The following is a 25,220-nucleotide window of genomic DNA, read 5'->3' on the forward strand; positions in this document are numbered from 1 at the left end:
ACATTCACTGTCAAGAGCCAAGGGAATGTTTGGGTGCAAGGAGTTTTTATTGTAGAATTCCCTTTCCTGCAAAACGGAAATTGTTGGTAATTGTTTTAATGAAACACATAACATTGTTTTTGTTGTTTTTATGAAATACATAACAAAATTCCTGATAATTGTTTTAATGAAACACGTAACAAAACATTTCCTTTTTAATTTTGCATGTCATTAGATTATCTAGACTAAGGAAATTCTCCTTGGGTCAGAGATGTAGAATTTGCATCTCTTCTGAGGCTAGCCTGGTTTATCTTAGTTTGTCTTTGAGGTAATCCTTTGTCTTAGGGCTAAGGTGAAACTCACTCAAACCCAAATATACTAGAGAAATGCTTTCTGTGTAATTATATTTTGGTTCTTAATGTAGTATGACTGATCTTTCAACAGTTGTTCGTACTGACTCCTACTATTTTGATTTTATAAAATCTACTGTTTTAGGACCAGGGAGATGGCACACAGGGAAAGGGGGGCTAGGGGGGCTTGTATGCTTTGCAGTTTGAGATTCTGGGTGTGACCCAGCATCGCTCCTGGAACAGCAGGTATGCTGAGCACCCCCAGGTATGCCTGCTCCTTCACTGAAGTGTCCTTGCTGCAGTGCTCTTTAACATGGTTGTGTGTGTTTGTCTTCAGGATTGAGGATAGAGGCCTACTCTTTAAAGTGAATACACCCTTGATTATTTTTCTCCTCTTGTAGCATGAGTGTCAGCACCATCATTCAAAGAACAAAAAGCATTCTAAAAAGTCTAAAAAACATCACAGGAAACGATCTCGTTCTCGATCGGTAAGAATGAGAACATTCTTAATTAGTTGGAATTGTAAATATATTGTTACATTTGCTAACATTGTGCACAAAATTGCTTGTGTTACTTTAGGGGTCAGATTCAGATGATGATGATAGCCATTCAAAGAAAAAAAGGCAGCGATCGGAGTCTCGCTCTGCTTCAGAACATTCTTCTAGTGCTGAGTCTGGTAAGCATGTATCTGTTTACTTGGTTAAAGCTTTTGAGGACCAGAAAGAAGGGACGGGGTAAGTTGCTCGCTTTGCATGTGTATCTGGGATCAGTTGTGTTCCTGATGCTGTTGGGTGTGGCCTCCCATCTCCACCTCCAAAGTGTCATCAAATCATTTACACTTGGTGTTACCCTCCAATTCTGACACTTTCTTTTTATGTTGCTTAGAGAGAAGTTACAAGAAATCAAAAAAACACAAGAAAAAAAGCAAGAAGAGGAGACATAAATCTGTAAGCAGTTTTTAATATTTATACTAGCCATTTGCCTTTCATTTCCTCAGTGGTAGTAGAAGCCAGTTCTCTCGAGTACCATGCAGTCCAGGAGCACAATTTGGGTACTCACCTAAGAATGTAATGTTTTGGGGCCAGAGCAATCATATAGCTATTTGGATGTTTGCCTGAATGCAGCTGACCTGAGTTTGAGCCCTGGCACTCCATATGGTCCCCCTGTTGGACAGGAGTAATTCCTAAACACTGCTGGGATAGCCCAAGAAACAAAAACAAAAGAATTTTTTTTCTTCACCTAATCTTCTAATAAAATCTTTTAGTAATTTGGAAAATCAACAGTAAGCAGTGAGAATTTTCACTTTCCTTAAAGCAATCTTATAGAAAAGCCCATTTGTGTTAGTAACTGTTCAGAAGAACTTGAACTCCTTCCTCTAATCTTAGCTCTTAATCTTAGATACACTCAAGCAGCCTTTTTATAACATAAGGGTTTGGTGTCACCATAAACCTGTTGAATGAAAATTTTTATCTTTGCTCCGCACTTGAATATACTTTTGACGCATTTTAAATATTCTCAGAAATTTCAGTTAAGACTTTTATTAAATATCAACCTAATATGTGATTAATCTAACTTTAGCAGCCTGTGTATGTTTATCTAATTAAGTTAGGGGCTGGGAAGATAGCTTGTTAGAATATATGCACCTCGTGAATTTACAGAATCCTTAAGGTTAGCAATGCAAATGTTAGGACCAAGTATCTTACATAGAGACTCTTAAGTATTAGCTTTAAAGTGATTTTAATAAACATACTGATGTTTTTATTAAAGTACTGACTTTTGTTGGGTTTTTTTGTTTTTGTTTTTGCTTTTTGACTTACACAGGATTCTCCAGAATCAGATGGGGAGCGAGAAAAGGATAAAAAAGAAAAAGACCGAGAGAGTGAGAAAGACAGAACGAGACAAAGGTCAGAATCAAAGCACAAATCGCCTAAGAAAAAGACTGGAAAAGATTCTGTAAGTATTTAGACTATCTTTTACCTCTCAAAGATGTTTTTTCAATCTTTGTAAGTTGTGAAAGAAATTAAATTTTCCTATTTATATTGCTAACAGCATTCTTTAAGTATACTTTCAAACCACCCAGAGTCGCTCACAGTCTCAACTAAGCAATGTAATTGGACATTTATTTATTTATCTATTTATTAATTTTTGCAGGGATTGGTGAATATAAAATTCGATAAAGATAAAATCTGGGAGGGCTGGAGCAATAGCACAGCGGGTAGGCGTTTGCCTTGCACACAGCCAACCCGGGTTCAAATCCCAGCATCCCATATGGTCCCCTGAGCACCACCAGGGGTGATTCCTGAGTGCAGAGCCAGGAGTAACCCCTGTGCAGGCGTGACCCAAAAAGAAAAAAGAAAAAAAGATAAGATCTGGGACTTTTTCCTAAAATGTTGACAATTATTGTTACTAAATCCAGTTTCAAACGTGACGTTCTAGTCACTTGTAGGACCAGGAATGTAGCTCAGCTCTAGAGCTCTTGTCTTGAATGTTTCCGAGCAAGGGTAAATCCCTGTCATTCACGCATACACGAAAAACATATAGTGACTGTAACCATTAGGTGGATGAGGTAAGAAAAAGTGGGTAGAAGAAGGGGGGACCACACAGCAGCTGAAAAGCCTGTGGCCTACAAGGGGAGAATTTTAACTACAGTCTGGTCGTTTTGATTCCTTTGGCATAGGGTGAAGGTTTTCTCCTGCAAATCATCTATGAGTCTAAAGCACATCCTTGGTGAAAAATGAGTATTTCATTAATTGGCAACTCAGGTTTCTTGATTATAGCAAATTAAATGAACTCCATAAAGGGACAAGGATAATAATCAGGCAGTCTGTCCACTTTTTGAAAGGTCCTATCTCATATTTGATGAAGTAGTAATTTTATTTGCTTCAATTTTTTCCAGCTAAATCTTAACCTGCTTAGCTGGGCACAATAGATTTCTGAAGCTTTGTAACAAAACGTGGAATAACCATCTATATGCAAAATTAGCTATTAAATGGAAGAAACTGTTCATATTTAGAAAAAAGAAAACAAATGTAGACATTTGTCCTGGTTTATATATATTAATGTAAACTGAAAATAACACTGTTCAAAAGCCTCATTTCAGGTTACTTATCTCCTTTAATAGAACCAAGCACTACCCTCAGTCAGTAACCTGTTAGGTTTTGGGCAAGGACATTACTCATTTAGCATTCCCAGTAAGGTATTTATTTTCATTAAAGAGAACTCATATATATTTTAATCCCCCCACCCCCGAAAATGTATTATCACTAAACTAGTTTACTACGCTACTTTAAAATATTGATACCTAATAGTAATCTTTTTTTTTTTTTAAGGGTAATTGGGATACTTCTGGCAGTGAACTAAGCGAAGGAGAGTTGGAAAAGCGCAGAAGGACCCTTTTGGAGCAACTGGATGATGATCAATAAATTATACCAAATATGTTTACAGGATGATGTAAAGTCTGACTCAGACCAGGGACTCTATTTTAAGTTCAGTTGATATAACACTGGGTTTTAATTTTATCACAGGAAAAAAAAAGTGCATTTAAGTATTGTTATTGTGGACTTTATAAAAGCAAAGGAAATTGAAAATAACTTTTGATTCTGTATCAAGAATCATATTTTCATACTGTCTTTCTGTGACCCTTTCACAGGGCACTGCAGGATGGATTAAAGGTGGCAATCTATTGGTAATTGCAGATGTCTCTACTTTGTTCTAAAATGTAAGTCTTGAGGTGATTTGATTTACTTTAATTGCAGTTGGATTTTGAAGATACAATTACATTTTTTTTAAATATCTCGTAGTACAAAAAAAGCACCAGCAATTGATAAAACTGCTTTTTTGTCACTTCCCAACTGGTAAAGCCGTAATGATCTCTTATGGTGAGTTCAGAAAGGTGTTCTTACTGGGAGCCTGGTAGACCCTTAACTATAGTGGTGCTAACTAGCACTGCTATCTTCAAGCCACCATTGTTTTTTATGAAACACCTGGAAACATTTTTAAAAGGCTATTGTGAGGGCATTATTTTGAGGTGATGTTTAAAAAATTAACATCAAATCAAATTGTAAATTAGTTTGAATATATTGCCTTAAGGACCTACTAAAGAATGTGCCACCAAACTTTAAGTGATAGTTGCAATATCCTTGTCTAAACACAAAAATCAATGTTACTTAAACATTTAACAGTTGTCTCTTTTTTTTTTATCCAAACTTTCTCTTGTTTTTACTTTTTTTTCCCACTGAGGAAGTTTTTTATCTTCCCTATTCACTGAGAAGCATCGACTTCGTGGTACACATTCTAAAGCATTTCTGATTTGAATATTTTTGTACATTTTTATCAATTATTAAACCTTCTCTTCTAGTGTGTACTAGTATTTATTTCTACTTAAACTGCTCAGCTCTTAAAAAAAAAACTAATTTAAACTAAATCCCTTCAATTTTGCTTTATTACCCACATAGGTTACTGTCTTTTTTTTTCTTTTTTTTTTCAAAAAAAAATATTTAAGAATTTTATAAATTGGGACCAGGGAAATATCTCCAGGCGCTGGAGTGCGTGCACCATAGGCCCTGAGTTTGATCCCCGGAACCTCACCACTACCATCATCACCATCACCGCCCTTAACACTGCCCAGTGTGGCTCTGGTGACCCAGCACGGCTGGGCCAGAGCAGCTTCAAAGGCCAGGCTGAAGATTGCCAGGAGTTGACCCCCAGTCCCTCCTCACTGCTTGGTCTCCATCCCACCCCCAGAAAACAATATTATAAGTCAGTCCTTTGAGGCCCCTATATTTGCTTTTGATCTATGAATTTCCTACAGAATATTTTAGAGGTAATGGTTTTAAGCTTGAGTACTCTTTACATGCTAACTTGTAAAGATTAGTAATGTATTTTATACTTTTTTCCTTCAGTGCAGGAGCTTTTTCTTTTTTAAGTAAAGTTTTAGCACATAGGTCTTTAGTATTAGAATTTCTACTCTTAGGTTGGATTTAGAATGAAAAATGCAGGTTTTGTTTTTCTTTCACCATCCTTATTAATTTGAAAGGTGGGACTGACCAAGGCATTTCTTTCAAGACATCCTGCCCTGTATTTTTCGATTATATCTGGCATCCACTATTGAGAGCCTCAGAAGAGGGGCCAGTGTGGGGTGTTGATAATTCTAAGCTTCTGCCAAGTCGTTTTCTGCTGTGAAATACACCATGACTTTGTCGGAAATGAGAGTCACTATCTTTAGAAAGTGTGAAGTTATCAAGTTGCTTGCTTGAGGTTAGTTCTATACTGTATTAGAAACAAAACTTTGGCAATGGGGAGTTGCCTAAAACTTAATTTTCAGAGGTCCTGTTAATGATAGTTGATACTGCTAATCATGTCAAAACACTTGGCTTGAAAGTCAGTGGTCATTCTTTAAAATATGCATATGATATTGATTGGCAGGAATACTCGTGATGTTTCACAGGAGAACTTAGAATCTGTAAAATTTTGTTTTAATTCCTTTCATTAGTTCCATGAATGATTTTTTTCCTTTAAAGTATAACTTTAAAGTTCTGATTTTCCTATTTAAATAAAAAACTTTTGATGTGTTTAGCATGTCCTTAAAATAGATTTCTGTATTTTTTATAGAGATAACTGTCTTATCACTTCTAATTTTCCTACAGGACAATATAATTTAGCCTTGAAAATTAGTTGACCCTATCAGAACCAGTGGAAAAAAATTGCAAGTCAAAAACACATCATCCTTGTCAGGAGATATGTTTATAATCATTGTCTACCTGTCGAAAGGATTTAGTTGCCAGATTTTTAAAAAGATACTGGACTATCTGAATGCAGTGATGGGAAGGATCTGTTGTGTGTTTTGGTTTTCGAGTCACATTTGGCTGTGCCAAGTGTTTTCTGCTGGCTCTGCACTCAGGAATCACTCTGGTGGGCTCAGGGATCATATGGGGTGCTGGGAATTAAATCTGCACTGGCCACATTGAAAGAAAGCACCCTACCTGCTGCACTATTTCATCAGCCCAGGAAGATTCTGTTTCTGAGCAAGAGTTTGGTATGACTATTGTTACTTAACTGGATGTGGTTTTTATTCATCATCTTTTTAAAAGCTAAACTATCTAGATTGATTCTCTTAGGGATGAAGGAAAGTGTGTTTATTTTTGGATTAATCATTTTCAAGCAAGCATAAGATTCTTTGGGAAATATTGATTACCTTCTCTTAGTATTATGAATATAACAATTACTAGACTAAATTTACTTTGATGTATCATCAAAATCAAAAGCTTATAGATCTGGGTTTAATTTTCCTCCTCGTATATAATTCTTATTTGGGAACATTGAATTTGTTAGTTTAATGATTTACACTTGTTTCCAAGAGCATTTAAGTAATACTTGAAAAATTTTTAATTGAGATTCTATGGTTTGCAGTACTAACAGTGGTTTCTCATGCACGTAATTCCAACACTTTTAAAGGCGTGAGCAAGGTGCTCACTGTGCAGGTGGCTAACCTGGGTTTGATCCCCCAGCACCACATAGAGCCCCCAAACCGACCACCATGAGTGATCCCTGAGCCCTAAACATCATTGGATATGACCACCCCCAAGAAAAAAACAAAACTAACAGTAACGATGCTTATAAATAAAAGTGATACCCCTACGGTTTACATAGTACCTATATTTTCGTATTACTCAAAAGTAATAATGCTTCCAAGTAAGTTTGATAATAACAGCTTTTTCATCTTGGCTTGCTAGTACTTCAATACAACCATAAAATGAGAAAGATTGACGTACATTAAAGCAACCTTAATTCATACTGGTTCAGAAATGAAACTTCCTAAAATACTTCATTTGTGCATTTTTCTGCAAAGGTTCATGGTTTTCATTTATTTTCAAAGGACCTATATACTATAGTAAGAAGCATTTTGCCAAGATCACTGATTTTAATTCTGCCAGTTCACAGACCAGTACAGTTTCACAAAAATTTCTTGCTGGTCTGCTAAAAAGGTATTGCCGGTTTTAACATTGGTTTTCAACTGTTGGCCCCTGGGCCAGGATAGGTGGGTCTGCATTTGTAAAGAAGATAAAAAGTCATTGGTATAAAGGATCCTTTAGTGGTAACAGGGAACTGATTGCTAAGTAGATAGACACTACATGCTTTTTACTCAGAAGCTTCTATATAATAGTCTTTCTTTTAAAAAGCTTACCTGCTATTTGTGAGAAAACTTTCTAACCAAATACTAATCAGGAAAGTGATGAATAATACATGAAAATTTACTTGGGCGCTACTTACAGGTTCCCATGAGCACTGCCAAGAATGGTCCTGAGCACAGAGCCAGGAGTAAACATTGAGCATTGCTTGGCGTGGCCCCCAAACAAAAAAAAAAAATGAATAAATCTAAACCACAGGATTATAGAATTAAAGCATTTGCAAAAGAAAATGAGAATACAGAGGTAAAGCGCTTTCTTCGTATGACATTTCATGATCTGGGTTTGATCCCCGACACTTATTGTCCCAAGCCGCACCCAGAGTGTTCCATTTGTGCAGAACCACGAGTAAGCCCACAGAGCACTGTTGGGTGTGGCCCAAAAACCAAAAAATAATTTAAAAAAATTTTTTTTAAATCAAAACTAGGCAAAGCATACTAACTCCTTCTGTCTAAATTCTGAGTTTTTTTTTCCTCCCTCAGGAATGTATCTTAATGCTATGTAGAATTTTGAATTTTATATTCTCTATTAAAACTTGATTTGCTATGGGAAAATAGCATTACAGATAATTTTCATGAAATTCTGTTCTAGTAAGTTTCAAAAAAGTTTATGATCTCATTCTTTGGCTATGGTACTGGCACATACCAGTAAATATTTTTTTTTCCTTTTGGGTCACACCCAGAGATGCTCAGGGGTTACTCCTGGCTCTGCACTCAGGAATTACTCCTGGCTGTGCTCAGGGGACCATATGGGATGCTGGGAATCCAAACGCCCTACCCGCTGTGCTATCGCTCCAGCCCCCCAGTAATTCTTAAACTTTCTTTATTCTTAACCTTGATCTAGCTTTTCAGCTGTGTTGATTTAAATGACTGTCATTGTCTCGGGGTTGGGCAAGTACTGGTTTTACCCACTACTATATCCTGTGCATCAGAACAGTGCCTCCACACAGGCATTTTGTGGAATGAATGTCAACTTAGGGACTCACCCAGTGGCCTCAACATCATATACATTTAAGGGGTTGAAAATCACTGTCACAAAAAAAAAAACCCGCAGTTAAAACCACATATATGAAGTGCACTTAAGATAATTTCTAGTCAGTATATCTTACTTGTTAACTTCAGGAGTGTTATAGCTTGTTAGACATAAAACCGATTTTTGAGTTAGATGATTTGAAGCATATCTTTCATATAATCACTAATATACTATAGTAGTCTTGAAGAAATGACTTTAATTTTGAAGAGCTAACAGCTAAATCACAATTGATCCTAAATGGTTCTTATTTACCTTATTTAAATTCAAAATGGTAAATTGGCTGTTTTTTTACAGAGATGGATATATTAATAACATGACAAGCACTTATGTTATTGGGACTGACAATAAGATGAAAGATGAAAATTGAAAAACAGTTTTGTTCAGATACCCCATACTTTCCTTCTATCTCTCAATTATTCAATTATTTACCTTTTCTGGCTGAAATTACTTAGTAATAGCAGAATGCCATGTTTTTGTTTTTTAACTTAATGCATAGAAAACTGCTTTTATAACTCAGGATCTAGTTTAACAAGGACATCTCATTGTTAGTGGATTGGTAATTGATTTAATCTTAAAGTTAATTGCTCTCAGCATTTCAGGAACAGGCTAATACTCCAACCACTATTTTCATTAAGCTATGAGACAGGGCTGCCCAACCAAATGAAATTAAGCTGTTCCTTAGGGTATCTAGATGTGCTAAAACACATGTTTTGGGTTGAGCCTACAAACTTAATATGGTAGGTAGATCTTTACCTACCTCTATAACTAAGCTGAAGACTTGTTTGGAAAGGTGAGTAATAGGAGCAATAGATTTCTGTTGTCTGTGTTTGTAATGATCAGATTTTCTTTTCTGTTTATATGTTCTAATGTAAAAAACACCTACAGTTATAAAACTAGAATTTTTGTAAATAAACATGATTTATTAGGAAAACTGGCATCTTTTTTAAGAAAGTTGGGTTTGTGTCAGCATTTTCTTTAACAATCTCATTGCAGAAGTTCAGTGCTCAGATTTTAGCTGTGCATATTGCTCATGGCTTGAAGACTTCTTGCTTTTTTCAATTAAACAGTAATGAGTTCATACTTGCTTCAGTCAGCTTAATCAGTGACTGAATAAATAGCAGTACTCCTGCATTAACAAAAAAAAACTCCTTGCTTTTAACTATAAAGTTAGATCCACCGGGGCTGGAGAGATAGCACAGCGGGTAGGGCGTTTGCCTTGCATGCAGCCGACTCAGGTTCGATCCCCAGCATCCCATATGGTCCCCTGGGCACCACCAGGAGGAATTCCTGAGTGCAGAGCCAGGAGTAACCCCTGTGCATCGCCAGGTATGACCCCAAAAAAAAAAAAAAAATTTAGATCCACCGAAGTATTTCAACATCATAAGCATTTATTGCTCCAAGATTTTTCTGTTGACAGAGTTGTCTACAAGGAAATGACAACAAATTGTATGAAATGCGCAGGCACTCGTTTTTACAGACATTTTTGATAAAAATGAGTTAAGTATCATTTTATCAATTTTTTATGTAAGTATATGAGTATATATATATATATGTATCTATATACATAAGTTCATACCAGCTCTGCCTGGTATGGACTTCACTGTATCACTGTCATCCCGTTCGTGGATTTACTCGAGCGGGCACCAGTAACATCTCTATTACACTCAGCCCTGAGACTTTAGCAGCCTCTCCTTACTCATCTTTTTAAGTATGGACTTAAAACAAAATTTTTAAATTAGGGGATTTTAGGGGCCAGAGAGATAGCATAGTAGGTAGGACATTTGCTTTGCACGAATACGACGAGGTTTGATTTCTGGGAACCCACATGTTTCCTGTATACTGCCAGGAGTGATTCCTGAGCACAGCTGGGTGTGGCAGAAAACAGAAATTAAGGGATACAACAAAACATAGTGATGTGCCCATCAGTCCAACTGTGATGAACAAAAGGATCTGGTATGCACTTTCATGGATATATTAGTGTAGTGAATTTGAGTATTTAGGATTTAAGACTTAGTTACGGGATGGGAATGGAGCGTATAGGACTAAAGTTCTGGGTCATTATTCATGAGACACTTGTCCTAGTATAAAATTAGATTCTGTTCTTTTTAGGAATGAGTACTCCCATCCCCACCTTATAAAGTTGTAAGACTTCAACTGCATTATTTAACTAGCACAGTGGAAATGTACTGAATTAAGAATGAAGGCTTAACGCAAGAATAATTCCTTAGAAGGTGTCACCTAGAGTGCTGCACACAGTAGTCCCAGATTCCTTCCCAAGCATCCTGTGTGTTCCCTGAGCGTCCAGTAAAGAAAAGTGATTTTTTAAATGACTGAATTGTAGCCAAACAAGAGTACTGTTTCTGTGGAAGCTGTGGGTTTCTAAGTACAACTTGGGAACCATCCCTTCACTAACAGAATCTACAGAGTCTATTTGGTGATTACAGTCTAAGTAGCAAGGGACTAGATATTCTTAAAGGGGAGTGATGTGCATATCGGAGCCCTACTTTAGTCTGTAGCAGCAATGGGATCCAAGTATTGCAGTGTATGATTCCCCTTCCAAATGGGGAATGTTTTCTTTAAAACTTAGCAAATTAAAATTCTGAATTTAAGTAACAGACACCTGTTGGTAGATGCAAGTACACACAAGTATAAAACTGCTAAAAACATATCATTGAAGGACCACAATACAAAAGAGTAGTGTAAATAGTTTATTTGTTCATATGCCATGAAAAGACCAGAAAAGTAACATGAACTGCTTTTAAGAAACATATCTAATATTGCTAAGAAGCAGGCCCATTAATAGATAAACAGAAAAGAACATGCCAAAATTATAGTCTAGTTGTAGGTAAACAGGCAATTATTTCAACATTGAGCTTTAGAAACAAGCTCATTTTATTAAAGGACTTTGTGTTGCATCTCTTGGTCAATTTTTTTTAATATAAAAATCAAAGGGAAGACAGAATCTTGGCACGTTCTTTTTGAAGGACACATTTATGAAAATGTGCTAGCAGGCGGCAGTTTAAAAGTATTCTTTTTGTAAATTGGCATACTAGAGTGAAATGTGACTGATCCCTAAATTGTCCTTGTAGTTAAATATATATTAAAAAAAACTATAAGTTAAAATAACATTCAGATTGTATAGAATAGGCTGATGCATTTTTAAACAATATTTACAATATTACCCAGAGGCTTAGGTGGGAATTAAAGAGAAGTGTAAAAACCATAAAAAACTGCACCAGTTTCATAGCAAAATATCTGTACATTTTAAAAGAGATATAACTACACATTATCCAAGGAAAATGGGACCTTCACCAAGGAGTTCACGTAAAGCACAACAAAATTCAGTGGTTAAATACTATACAATAAACTTTACAATTAATATATTGGTGTAATGTATCAAGATAAGCCAGAAGCAGAATATGTATTATGAAAAGTACAAATTAGCTTCGATCCAGTTTTTGACTTTGGAATGGATCAAGTGCCCTGCCAGAGATGAGGCAAAGGAAAAGTAACTATGGCTTAGCCATTTAGCTCCATTACATGTTTAAACTTAATCCCAAATGAGTATTTCGGCAATGTAATTGCAATTCCCCATTAAGTAAACTGGGAAGTGCCAGAAGAAGTTAGGGCTTAGTTAAGGCGCTTGCTTGGCATGCCATGGCCCCTGTTTAAGTCTCATTGTATGATCCCCTGTGCATTGCCAGTTATGACCCCCCAAAACAGACAAAAAATAAACTGGATAACAGGAACTTCTTGATCTGAATGACAAATGTATCTTCCAGTTTACAAAAGGAAGGGCCTGGGGGTGGAAAACCTTGCGATTGTCAGAGGAGAGTGTAAGGCCTGGTTATCTAACACTCCCCTTGCTGGACATAACCGTGAACATTGTGTTGAGAGAGCTAGTGAAGTTTTCCCCTGGCGAGCAAGGCACTGATTTCTAATCTCAGGATTGACCCATAATGGTCTCAGAACTAATACTGATTACTGAGATGTTAAGTTTTTAGTGCTAATGAATAAATGCAAACAGTACTGCAAATAAATCTTAGACAATATTTTTATCATACTGGTGAATGTTTTTCACAGGTCATTGTACCCTAGCACAGAAGTAGCAGAATGTAAAACAAGACAATTGAGTGACCTTCTATGCCACTAAAATTATATCCTGTTTGGTCTTTGTTGGCGCTTGGGAATGGACAAGAGAGTTTATCATGTGATTTTCCTCCCATATCTTGCAAGCCCTTAGAAATACAAAGCTGACATGTATGGCTGAAACAAAATTCCTAGAAGACATCTCAGCAAGAGAAGCCCACGGCAGATGCATCCGAGTTATTTACAACTTTGCGGGAAGCCAGGGTGGGCCATCATAGGACAATCACAATGGCAGGTAGTGAATGTAACATAAAATTTACATTTTGGTTAAAAAAAATCGAGTAACATTGGTGTGTAAAAAGATACCTAATCAAATCAAATCCTATTTGATTAGTCTGAGCAGGTACTTCCACTTTTAGGCACTTGTTAACAAAGGTTGAAAGGAGAGCCCACCAATTTTAAGTTCCTATGTGTCTGCTAAACCTGAGCCCTTAGGATATTTTTTCTATGTTCAAGGCTGCAGTTTAATGGTAGCACATAAAGTTCATGTGGACAAATATTCACGCATACCCTCAATTCATATAGGCAGGTCTTGGGTTCATATGGTTATTTCGGCACCATTAACAGAACGCAAGTTCTGATCATCAAAGCGCCGCCTGACACTTCTCCTCACCGCATCGGCTCGTCTGTATGGTTGGTTTCTAAGATCTGCAAAGAGGAAGGCAGCAGTGAGAATTGGAAGCTTTAATACTGTCTCAGCAAGAGGCCAGCGGGCAGCCAATCAAAGCAGGTTGTGTAGAAGAGACAGCTAAAGGCCCTTCAAATTCACTGAGCCAAAGAAATAACTATTCCATCAATACTTAGTCAAACGGGATGCAGTATGTAAGGTTTCTGGGCCTCATTGAAAAATACACAAAGAATTAATGTCACTGGCCAGAGAGTCTAATCTTTTTCTAAAAGCCTTCAATAGTGTGATCTTTTTTTCTGAAAACCTAAATATGAAAATTGAAACAAAATTTTAGCTGCAAAACTAACAAAACTTACTGCCTAGCAGTAAGTTTGCCTTGCAGGCAGCCGACCCAGTTTTGATTCCCAGCACCCCATATGGTTCCCTGAGCACCGCTAGGAGTAATTCCTAAGTGCAGAGCCAGAGTAATCCCTGGTGCATTGCTGGGTGTGACCCAAAAAGAAAGAAAAAAAAAGTTATGTATGCCTTCCTGCATTCTCCAGCTTTTACTGTGAATGCACAGCAGAATGCCAAACAATAAAAAATGCCATGTATGAACACAAGGAGACACTTTTAGTGGAATCAAATGGAGCAAAGCATGCATTCTTAATATGAATTCATGTTTTCTTGAAGGCTAAGGTTTTTTTTTTCCAACTCAGGGCATGGTGAAAAAAAATAACGTAGACTTAATAATTCTCTTCCCCATAGGTAAGTATGTGTTTCCTTTTAATTCAGTACTGTCAATTTCTTTTAGAAAATGCTCTATCATTAGAAGGGGAAAGAGATCACAATTAAACCAGACTGAGTCTCACTTCATTCCATTGCCTATTCAGTGCACTGAAAATGGGGTTGACATGAAAGTTTAGCCCATTTGCTTTTAAATATCGTTTTATGATATCAGTAATGGTACTGAAACCTAAAACCAGGGTTCCTGACTTCCCTTAGGGAAACCAGACGATCTAGAAATTTTGGGCCCAAATTATTTGGGGGTGGAGGGCACACCCAACATTGATCAAGGGGTAGGCCTGGCTCTGCACTCAGGAATTATTCCTGGGATTTGGGGGGGCCATATGTGATGCTGTGAATCAAGCCCTCTGGCTCCTGGGCCCAAATTTTTACCTGGCAAAAATCAGCTGGAGCTGAGTGAGCTAACAGTGGTGTCAGGTCAGCAAAACCCCTACTAGCTTCTGACTCACTGGAATGGCCCTGTCCTGCTGCTAATTTCAAGCAGAGAGTAGGTTTGCATGTTCTAATCCTTGTGAGCCCAGAAAAGGCGATTAATGGACCAAAAGAACCTAATCCTTTAGAAGATACTCCCTGGCCAGGACCTGCTCTTAGATCCAACTAATAACCTAGAAGAGGAAAACAGAAGGGTAGCCCAGCGCCTGCAAGCCAGTACATTATTCACAAATAACCCTTCCCAAGCCATCACACTTGAGAGCATGAAAGCAGGCCAGGAAGAGTCTTAACATAGGCTCAGCCTCACATCATTAGAATGTGAGGTGCAAAGATCCCCTAGTCAGACTCTCACCGGGATAACCCTCATAGATTGGAACCATTGGTCTGCATACAGAGAGAAGAGGAAGCTAAGTAAAAAGTGATGCTTGCCAGCTCTGTGTATCCTCCACCACCGGTGTGCTAGAAGAAATCCTTACCCTCGAGTGAACATTTGGAAATTTAGTGATATTATTCTTCTTTAAGGCTAAACAAAAAACAAAACAAAAACAAAAGAACACAAAATGACGGTTAAGCAAAAATGGGATGAAAATGGAAAGCAATTCAACTTAGTGTTTAACATTCCCGGGCATGTTAGCCAACAGAGGACGAGTGTGGGAGGGCATTACTATTAGAAAGGTTAGGTTCAAAGGAAGGATCAGGGTCTCCCCACCCAGCGCTGATCACTCAGATCCAAGCTGCTTTGAAGTCTGGCTCCAGAACAAGAGTCCAGCAGCGAAACTGATAGCAAGCAGCTGAGCAGATGACAGTGTGACGCTTTCTGTTAATGAGCATGGTGGGTCAAGGACGCTGAGAGCAGGCAACAGCACAGCCAGTCCTCGGACATCTTCAGAGACAGAGACGTACACAACACGTGGAGTTAACAGAAAACTGAATGCCACAGAATCAGTTCCATGTCAATCTCAAGATGGGGGTCAAAGGAGGGCCATTTCCTTGCCTTAGAATTTCTAGTCAACCAGATATTGCAAAGAAGCAGGTTGCTTATCCAGGCACAAAGATGTAAGTCCAGTAACTTCTTGGGATAACAATCTCTTTATCCCCTTTTTAAAACTCGAATTACTAGTATTTCCCAATTAATGAGGTTTCTTGGAGTTTTTCTGGTTTGGTTTGGTTTTGTTAATGGGCTACTAAGGGTGCTCAGAGCTACTCTTGGCTCTTGCTCAGGGGTCTTCTGGCAGGGCCTGGGAGACCATTTATGATGCTGGGGATCAAGTCCAGGCTGGCCAAGGTAAGCGTTCTGCCTGCTATACTATTGCTCTGACCCCAGTTAATAAATATTACCCTTGGGTTTGACATGGAACAAAGTCACCAGTGAAGTAGAATGAATGAGGTAAGACAAGAGGGAGCAAGTATGTCTTCACTTTTACTTCCTGCCTTGCTCCAACATGAAAGTGTTTGAATTTGTGGATTCACACACACAAAAAAATCCACCCAAAAAACAAACCAGAAAACATGCCTGTACTGATGAGATAATAAAGTTGAGTATAAAGCTACATTTATTGCCTGTGTCAGGTTAACAGACTTCTCACTGGAAAGGGCTATTTTAAGCACTCACCAGAAGTTCCACCACACTGCCAATGACAGACACACATGGCACATTTGTAGCAGTTCTAAACTGCAGGCAGTTACGAAGGGTCCAATTTACAGCTGACCTAATTCACATAGTTTCTTCTGAAAATGATTTTGCCACTTGAGAGCAGTAAGCATTCCTGAACAGCTCACTTGACTATCAAAGCATGTTAGCTGAGTACAAAAAGAAGGCTGACTTTATAGCTGTAAATTTTAACACTTATTGAACACTCAGTAGGGGCTCAATAAATGTTAAAATAGTTCATGACCATGTGTTTGAAAATATCAGACCGCAATATTTTATTAACAATTAGTTGGTCCATCTCCTGATTCTCAAACTGGTATTTTCTGTGTTGCAACTTCCATGCAGCCAGACCATTGCAGGTGTGGGGCTTCAGCAATGCATTACAGGTGGCAGTGAATGAGCAGTAATTACTATGGAAATGCAAAATCATGCAGTATGAGGGTGACAAACAGTAACAAGATGGAGATTGCAAATCCATGCGATCATGTTGGGTGGCCCTGACAGACATACAGAGGAACATAAGAGGTCAAAAAAAAATCTGTAGCCACCTTTGGAGAGCATCAGTTGAGAAAGGGTAATAGTTTAGTAATGGCATTCCTCAGTGAGAACAGGTTCGCAGAAAAATCGAGAGCCACGCTTGGCGGTGCGAGCAGTGAAGGGCACGGTCTTCAGCACTGCATTGGGAACGACAGCCGAACATGACAGACAAACAGAAGAAGGAAAAGCTGAGACCCACAGCATTAGTACAGGGTTAGTGTTCTGTTAATCATACCTGAGGAACAGGGTCAAGGAGGTGAGCATGAAAGGGGGAGTGCGATATTATACCCGAGTATATTCATCAAGTCTACAAGAGCTACTCCAACCGGGGCAGGATGGAGGCAAACCACTTATTCCAAGGAGAATGAAACTACTCTGTAAGTCTATCTTCATTCATTTCTGCTGGGATGTGGAAAAGCAAGTGAGGTAAATAGAGGCAACGTTTTGCCCATCTCACCACCCAGGGCTGCGGGGTGATGGGAAGGAACTCTTAAGGCATGTGAGGCTGGGTGCAGCTTTCTCAGCAGGTGCATCTCACTGCAGTTCTCAGGTGCTTACTCAGACCTGTTCCTGGTCTTACTGGGAGTAGAGCTTTTGCCTCCCTATAGGGGAGGCCAGGAGAGGTGCTAATTACAAGGACTTGGGGAGGGGGGGCGTGGCTGTCATTCACAAAGTCAGTCCAAGCCAGTGCCAGCAGGCAGATGTGTGCAGGACACAGAAGTGGTGTGGACTGCCAGGATTATTGGACACCGAGGTCTTACACTGCTGGCTCTGAGCAAAGAACGCAACTGACTTCCTTTTGAGTGTTTTACTTCCTGGGTCTGAACTGGTATTAAAAAAAAAAAAAAAGAGTAAAATTGTGGTTGGGGATCCCTGTTTCCAGAGCTGACTAAGCTCGTAACAAAAAAAAAAAAATGAGAAATTAAAACTCCTAAAGAGTCACACTTTTAAAAAAATATCAGAACAGTTGGAGAAGTGGGAATGATGACTGGATATCTGCTATAAAGGACCTGCTCCAGAGGGACTAATCATGCGACTGGGGGCATGTTTGTTTGGTTTGTTTCAGTTTTGACGTTGAAGCTAAAGATTGTTAAGCTAAAACTTAATGAGACAAGAACCAAGCTCCTTACGAGCTATTCCTTACTCACAAATGGCCGCCCCCAACCCCCATTTAGAAACCTAGTGACCCAAAAGAATAAAAATACCAGCTCTGGATGTCGCATTGTAGTTACTCTGAGGGAGAAAAGAGGCTTTTTAAGAACATGCTGGGAAAATCTGCAGGGACTGGGGTCAGTACAGAGTCCTCAGTGGGTCCTTTCAGCAGCATTTAGGAATCGGGAAGAAATGGTAATGAGGAAGGAGATGGAATATGGTATAAGTTGGAGACCATGGAACTGCATTAGCACACGGGTCCCCAGTGAAATCTACAAGGTCCCAGTAACACTGAGGACAAGTTCTCAGAATTTGGGAGGTCTCTGATAGGGAGTATGCTGGCTAAATATATAGTTCAAATACTAGCATGGAACCCTCTGCTGAATAAGTGAAAAACTCGAAAACTGTGGACAACAAAAGTAGCAAAATCTGTTAAGTCGCCAGTGTGAGCAAGGGCAGAGGAAGGTCCATGGACAACAGTGAGAAGGAATATCTTACCTGTAATAATATCTTCAATGGCACCATCTTTTCCTTCATATACATGTCTATTATCTTTAACTTGTCGCCTTCTCAGTTCCGCAATTAACTCTTGCTGCTGTCTCTTTGACTTGTGAGAAGGAGACTAAGAAAGAAGAATGACAGAGATTAGTGGGACCAGAGACACCCAGAGTGTGAGACATCAAGAACACCTGTCTGTGGACTGTCAGGACAAGCAGCTTTAGGGGAAAACAAAGAGTACCACCCTGCTTTTCTGCTCAAACACAGGAAGAGGGCTGGAGAGAAAGCACAGTGGGTAGGGCGCTTGCCCTGCACACAGTTGACCTGGGATCCATCCCTAGCATCCCATATGATCCCCGAACCCACCAGGAGTGATTCCTGAGTGCAGAGCCACGAGTAAGCCCCTGAGCATCGCCTGGTGTGCACCCAAACAAAACAAAACAAACCCCTCCAAAACCAAAACCAACCAAACAGAAAAAAATAAAACATCTAACACAGGAACACTGGGAAAGCATCCATCGGGAAGACTTAGGAACATAGAAAACTGTGCTCGTAGGTAGCAAGGGCAAAATGGGAGCCCAGGGCAAGAGGCAGGAGCCATCCAGCAGGAATGATCAATTCTAAAACCTTGGCGCAGGAGCTCAAGATGAAGAACCCAGTGGCCTGACAGTTGTGACGCTACCAACGAAACTTACACCTGTGAAATGCCCCCTTACATCCCTCCTAGTGAAGCAAGTCTCAATGACATCTCCTGGAGGTGTCTTCCCCGGACACTAAGCCCTGGTACGGACAGCCTACAGCCAGACATGATTTACATTACAAGTCCCCATAAACCTGGGCACTACACAGACACACACTTTACCTTAACAGTGCAGTATGTGCTGAATAAATGATGCACGAATCCATTTCCGTGTGCAAGAGGCTAAGAAGCTGTTATGGGTCCCAGGCAGGTCACTCCCACGAACCAATGCCACCTGTCCCGGGCGGCCTCCTCAGAGCCCGGCACTGCTCACCTTTGGATCCTGTTGCTCCATCAGCGCTTCCTGCTCCAGGAGTTTTTCCATGAGTGCTTGCTCCTGCTTCTTCCGCATTTCATTTTCCTCTTCTGCTTGCTGGAGAAAGTCAAGATGAAGTCATCGATTATGGCAGGGGAAATGATAACAGTCACAATCTCTCTAATTAATTCTTCAAGACTCTGAAGGTACAAACTCTTCTGCCAAATGCCTCTTTGGGTCACCTGCCTAATGGACAGCTTTCTAAAATGGGGCCAGGGAGACATACAACATACAAAAGACGGCAATTTTGCCTTGTATAAGGCAAACCTGGATTTCATCATTCCTTCCCTCCCCCCGTATCTTATATAGTTCTGAGGTCCATAAGGAGTGATTCCTGAGCACAGAGCCAGGAGTAAGGCCTGAGCATCACCAAGAGTAGCCCCAAAGTCAAAATTAAATAAACCAACAACCTTCCAATGTAGCACCTGCTTCCTTCCAGCTGATCTACACCTTTGCTTCTTATTAAGACTGTGGGCTGCGACCAGGCATGAGATTGTGTAACTGAATATGGGGTTTTGGGAACGGTGTGACAATAATAAAAGGTTTCAAATGCATGATGACCAAAACTTAACTCAAAGTCAACCAGAGAATGATCCCAGGTATTTCTGGCAGTATGTTCGCCCAAGTTACATTATTCAGACATTATAAAAGGAGTCCCGAGAGGAAAAAGTTTAAGAAGCCTGAGCTAAACTAGAGATTTTCAATTCTTCCTTCTTATTTATGTGGCTTAGTAGCAAAGCACACTCCTGGCATCCAGGAGACCTAGCTTTGCTTCTATTCCCAAAAGAGCAAACAAACCCCCCTCCAAAAATTCTTAATATTGGTCCAGCCCTAGCACCAGCCGAGAGCCCAGCCCACCACATCACAATCACAGCAGAATGGAACGAGGCTGTGGTGAGGCTGCCACAGTCTCAAGTTGGCTCAGGTGGTTCCACTCAGCTGGGTCAACTTTGAGAACAACCAGGCTTGGAGCCAGAACGGTAGCACAGCAGGTACAGCAATCGCTTTGCATGCAGCCTACCGGGGTTTGATTCCCAGCATCCCATATGGTCCCCTGAGCACTGACAGGAGTGATCTCTGAGTGCAGAGACAGGATTAATTTCAGAGGCAGAGAGACAGCGAACAACCAGGTAAGGCAGGGCTTTGTCAACTTTTTTCCACTGGCTTTTTTTTTTTGCTTTTTGGGTCACACCTGGCGATGCACAGGGGTTACTCCTGGCTTTGCACTCAGGAATTACTCCTGGTGGTGCTCAGGGGACCATATGGGATGCTGGGAATTGAACCCGGGTCGGCTGCGTGCAAGGCAAATGCCCTACCCGATGTGCTATCACTCCAGCCCCTGGCTTTTTTTTTTTTATTTATTCTTTTAAATTTCCACATGAATCACCATGTGGAAAGTTACAAAGCTTTCAGGTTTAAGTCTCAGTTATACAATGCTCGAACACCCATCCCTTCACCAGTGCACATATTCCACCATCAAGAATCACAGTATACCTCTCCCCCCTCCCCCCCCCACCTCCGCAGCCCCCCACCCCACATGTGTAACTGGTAAATTCCATTTTACTTTCACTTTACTTTGATTAAATTCAATATTTCAACAAAAAACCTCACTATTATTGATTTGGAGTTTCTCCCCCCTAAAGTCGACCTGCTGAAAAGCATTTGATAATTTGTTTTCCATTGCTGAGAATGAAGAGATATGAGGTCGAGAGGCCGCACTAGCAGCCGCATGGTTTTGGATTTCTTTATTTTAGTATTTTAGTAACTAAGTCCAGAGAAATATCTGCCAGAAATTGCATCATTGTAAGTTTGTACCTCTGGCTTTTTTCTTGTGAAAGTTTTAAATGAGGGCTGGTGCGATAATACAGTGGGTAGGGTGTTTGCCTTGCATGCGGTGACCCGGGTTCAATCCCCAGCATCCCATATGGTCCCCCAAGCCCCAAGCACTACCAGGAGTAATTCCTGAGTGTGGAGCCAGGAGTAGCCCCTGAGCATCACTGAGTGTGACCCAAAAAGCCAAAAAAGAAAAAAAAAGTTTTATAGAACCTCAGACATATAAATCAGATATTTACTGAGTAGTCATAACTTTAATATGATTCTAGTATCATAGCTTTAGTTATGTTACTAAGTCATAACTTTATCTTGAGACAACTCTCTCATGGCTCCACATGAGGTTGAGACACAGTTTCACAAGCTAGGTTCTAGACCACTGGTGCTCAAGCACGGACATGCCTGCAAGGGCAGAAAGCCTGAAGACCCTGGTTATCACCCGAGTCCAGGCATCAGCCTGCAGGTGTGAAAGGCTGCAGCACGCTGCTCTCAGACACTCAGGCCTGGGACTAACACCGCTGGTACTCCCTGATGCCAGCTACGGCACTCGCAGCAACCACCATGCTTCACTGCTTTCAACTGCCAAACAATCTGAGGGCGGCCTGGAATTTCTCCTGTCTCAGTGATAGGAAGCTGTCCGGGGCTGGCAAGAAGCCAACTCTCCTGACTCAAGGAGGCAGCCAAGAGCACTTGAGGGGGCCTAGCTAGCCCCAGCAAAGCAGAGAGACCTTGAAGGACCAGACTCAGCACCCAGAACTGCCACTGGTCTTTGCAGAGCCACTCAACACCAGGGCCAGGAAGACGCGAACACCTGCCAGAGACCTCAAGCCCACGAAGGCGTTCCAGGATGCTACATGGCTGCTTACCTTATAGGCTTTCACAAACCGCACGAAGACAGGAAAGAAGACAGATGGGGGTGTGGTCTTGGGGTTTTCTCCAAAATACTTCACAACGTCATCAAAGGCATCCTGCAAAGAAGCACGTTTCCACCGAATGTCCTGCATTCCATGGAGCCGGGAGCCTGCTGCTCTGGGGAAGAGCGGCAATCCAGTGGCTATGGCAGCTCCGAACACTCTCTCTTCTCTCTCTCCACCTCCAGACTCAACAGCCTCAATGTCCTGATGTGTACTACACACACACACACACACACACACACACACACACACACACACACTCACACAAGAAGAACTATCCAAGTGTTCTGGAATACCAAGGCAGAAAGCATCTGATCCCACAAGGGTAGAAATGATCTAAGAAGGCCTCAGACTCCGAATCTCACTAGTTGCATCGATGATGCTCTTTGTAAGATCCCACCATGGGACTCGAGTGTCCAGGTTCTTCAGTGACTGACTCATGGGCAGCCAGCTGCGGCCATGGCCCTATGTCTGCGTCTCTAAGGTGCCACATTCTGTGATACCTGTGCAAGCTCCTGGCTATCCCTCCAGCGTGGCGCTCTCAAATTCAGGGCTGTCTGCTATTCCGACATCAAATGCTACAGGTCCAAAGCTAAGACAGAAGAATGTGGAGTCCAGGCCTGACACATCGGCTGAATCCAAGATAGGACTCACGGGGAAAGTTGGGTAGGGTGGAGAGGATTTGAAAGAAGAGAGTGAAGACCCCAAATCAGAGCCATAAGATGAGCAGGGCAGGGGCAGTGCCCGGTACAATAGTCAGAAAGATCCTTCAGTGACTTATCATGACTACATAAGAAATCTCTCTGGCAAGTGAGGCAGGTGCCTTAGTGACCTAATTGCTTCACCGGGAACGGCCAAGGCCACAGACCTGGGCTATCCTGGCGTCATCCTGCAGCTTCTTCAGCTTCCCCTCGTTGTTGAGGATGAACTCCTTCAGCAGCGTGTTGTGGTCGTGCATGGTATACTCCCTTTTGGTCAGGTCCAGGCCCCGCTGGAGCTCCTTGACATCCAGCAGAACATTCTCAAGGGAGACTGAAAGAGAAATAGCATGTCGCCGTGAAAACCAATCCCCAAGGGACAGGTCTCAAGGCCCTGGCCTTGCATACCACCAAACCTGGTTCAATTTTGGCACCAGTTATGGTGCCCTGAGCACAGCCAGGAGTGCTCTGAGTAGAGACAGAAATAACCCCTGAGCACTGCTGAGTGCAGCCCAACCCCTTCCCATCTCCACCACTCCCACTCCTCCAAAATATCATAGCAAGACTTAGGGGACATCGCATCGGGCTGGAGCACAGGTTTGCATGCACAAGGCCCTGGGTTTGATCACCAGGCTGGGTGGCCCCTGAGCACTCAACCATCAGGTTGCACCACGGGCCTAGGATAGCTGGAGATGCCTCCCAAGTCCCTGACATTACTGGGGAGCTTCACCCTAAAACACAATCTCGCTCTCAACGTCAATGGTCTATGGTCTAAACACACTAATTGGGAGGTGTAGAGGGGCAAAATGGATTAAGAAACTAAATCCAACACTCTGCTGCTTACCAGAAACACATCTGAACAGCTGGAGCAAACATAGACTCAAAGTCAAAGTCTGGAAAACAATTCTTCAAGCAAATAACTCAAAAAAAGCCAGGTGGCCATATTAGTATCCAACAACATAGGTTTCAGGCTGAAAAAAGTTAGAAGGGACAGTGAAGGCTGTTTCTTAATAATCAAGGGATATGTATATCAAGAAGAAATTACACTCCTACACATATATGCACCCAATGAAAGACCAGCAAAATACTTAAAACAAATGTTAATAGACCTCAAAGAGAACCTTGATAGCAACACAATAGTAGTCCTTTTCACCTCTTGAAAGATCAATGAGACTGAAACTCAGCAAGGAAATACTGGCTCTGGAGGAAGAAATGAAAAGAGAAGGCTAGTAAATAGTATAGGGCTTTTCATCTCCTAAAAGCCATATGCACATTCTTCTCCAATGCATATGTAACATTTTCCAAGATAGACATGTGCTGGGCCACAAAACATACCTCAATAAAATCAAGAAGATAGAATTCGTATCAATTATCATTTCAGACCATGATAAACTGAAAATAGAAGTTAATCACACACAGAAATGGAGAATCAAATAAAACACCTGGAAATTAAATAGCTTACTGCTGAACAGCCAGTGGGTTAGAGAAGAAATCAAAGAAGAAATCAGAAGATTCTGGAAACAATGAGAATGAGGACATGAGCTAACAGAACTTATGGGATACAGCTAAAGCAATATTAAGGGGAAAGTTTATATCTCTGCAAGTGTTCAACAAGAAGGAAGAAAGGAACCACATGAATAACTTGACTTCACATTTTAATATCTTAGAAAATGACCAACAAAAGGAGCCCTAACCAAGCAGGAGGTAAGAAATAATAAAACTTAGAGCAGGTATCAGTGAGCTGGAATCCCAAAAACCAATCAAAAATACCCATGAAACCAAGAGCTGGTTATTTGAAAAAAAGTAAACAGAAATTGATAAACTAGTAGCAAAACTCACAAAGAGAGAGACAGAGAGAAAGACAGAGAGAGAGACAGAGAAAGAGACAGAGAGAGAGAGAGAGCCCTAATAAACCATCAGAAATGAAAATGGAGACATCACAATAGAAACCACAAAAATCCAAAAGATCATGAGAGATATTACTTTGAGAACCTGTATGCCACAAAGCAAGATAACCTAGAAGAAATTGGGTAAATTCCTGGAGTCCTTTAACCTCCCAAGACTAAATCAAGAAGACCTGGAATACTGAAAAGACCTATAACTATTGAGGAAATTGAAACAGTAATCAAAAATCTTCCCAAAACTAAAGACAGGTGAAGAAGAATTCATTAGTGAGATCTTCCAAACCTTTATTTTTTTATTTTAATAGTTTAAAAAAATATTTTAATAGTTTAAAAAAAATTTTATTGACTCACTGTGAGATACAGTTACAAAACTTTCATGATTAAGTTTCATGATTAAGTTTCAGTCATACAATGATTGAACAATGATTGAACACCCATCCC

At 40.4% G+C, this 25,220-nt stretch overlaps 2 protein-coding genes across 14 annotated transcripts in view; one reads left to right on the plus strand and one right to left on the minus strand.

The window, feature by feature from the left end:
* The window catches only part of PRPF40A (pre-mRNA processing factor 40 homolog A), a 45,116-nt gene extending 39,217 nt beyond the window's left edge, over positions 1-5,899 (plus strand). For all 9 annotated transcript variants that reach the window (XM_055124280.1, XM_055124287.1, XM_055124293.1 and 6 more), the window contains 5 exons: positions 731-817; positions 909-1,005; positions 1,215-1,276; positions 2,151-2,282; positions 3,659-5,899. In XM_055124280.1, coding sequence (XP_054980255.1) covers positions 731-817; positions 909-1,005; positions 1,215-1,276; positions 2,151-2,282; positions 3,659-3,751 — 471 coding nt within the window. In that variant the 3' untranslated portion in view covers positions 3,752-5,899. The remainder of the gene's footprint in view (positions 1-730; positions 818-908; positions 1,006-1,214; positions 1,277-2,150; positions 2,283-3,658) is intronic.
* Positions 5,900-11,240: 5,341 nt separating this feature from the next.
* FMNL2 (formin like 2) overlaps positions 11,241-25,220 on the minus strand; it is a 376,300-nt gene continuing 362,320 nt past the window's right edge. For 2 of the 5 annotated variants that reach the window (XM_055137002.1, XM_055136988.1), the window contains 6 exons: positions 23,046-23,209; positions 22,130-22,231; positions 19,392-19,490; positions 18,379-18,502; positions 16,740-16,865; positions 11,241-13,342 (listed from right to left, as the gene is read on the minus strand). In XM_055137002.1, coding sequence (XP_054992977.1) covers positions 16,774-16,865; positions 18,379-18,502; positions 19,392-19,490; positions 22,130-22,231; positions 23,046-23,209 — 581 coding nt within the window. In that variant the 3' untranslated portion in view covers positions 11,241-13,342; positions 16,740-16,773. The other 3 variants (XM_055136998.1, XM_055136981.1, XM_055137010.1) reach the window with 2 other exon arrangements.

The sequence above is a fragment of the Sorex araneus genome, chromosome 1 (genome assembly GCF_027595985.1).
Source record: "Sorex araneus isolate mSorAra2 chromosome 1, mSorAra2.pri, whole genome shotgun sequence".
In the NCBI taxonomy this organism is placed as follows: Eukaryota; Metazoa; Chordata; class Mammalia; order Eulipotyphla; family Soricidae; genus Sorex; species Sorex araneus.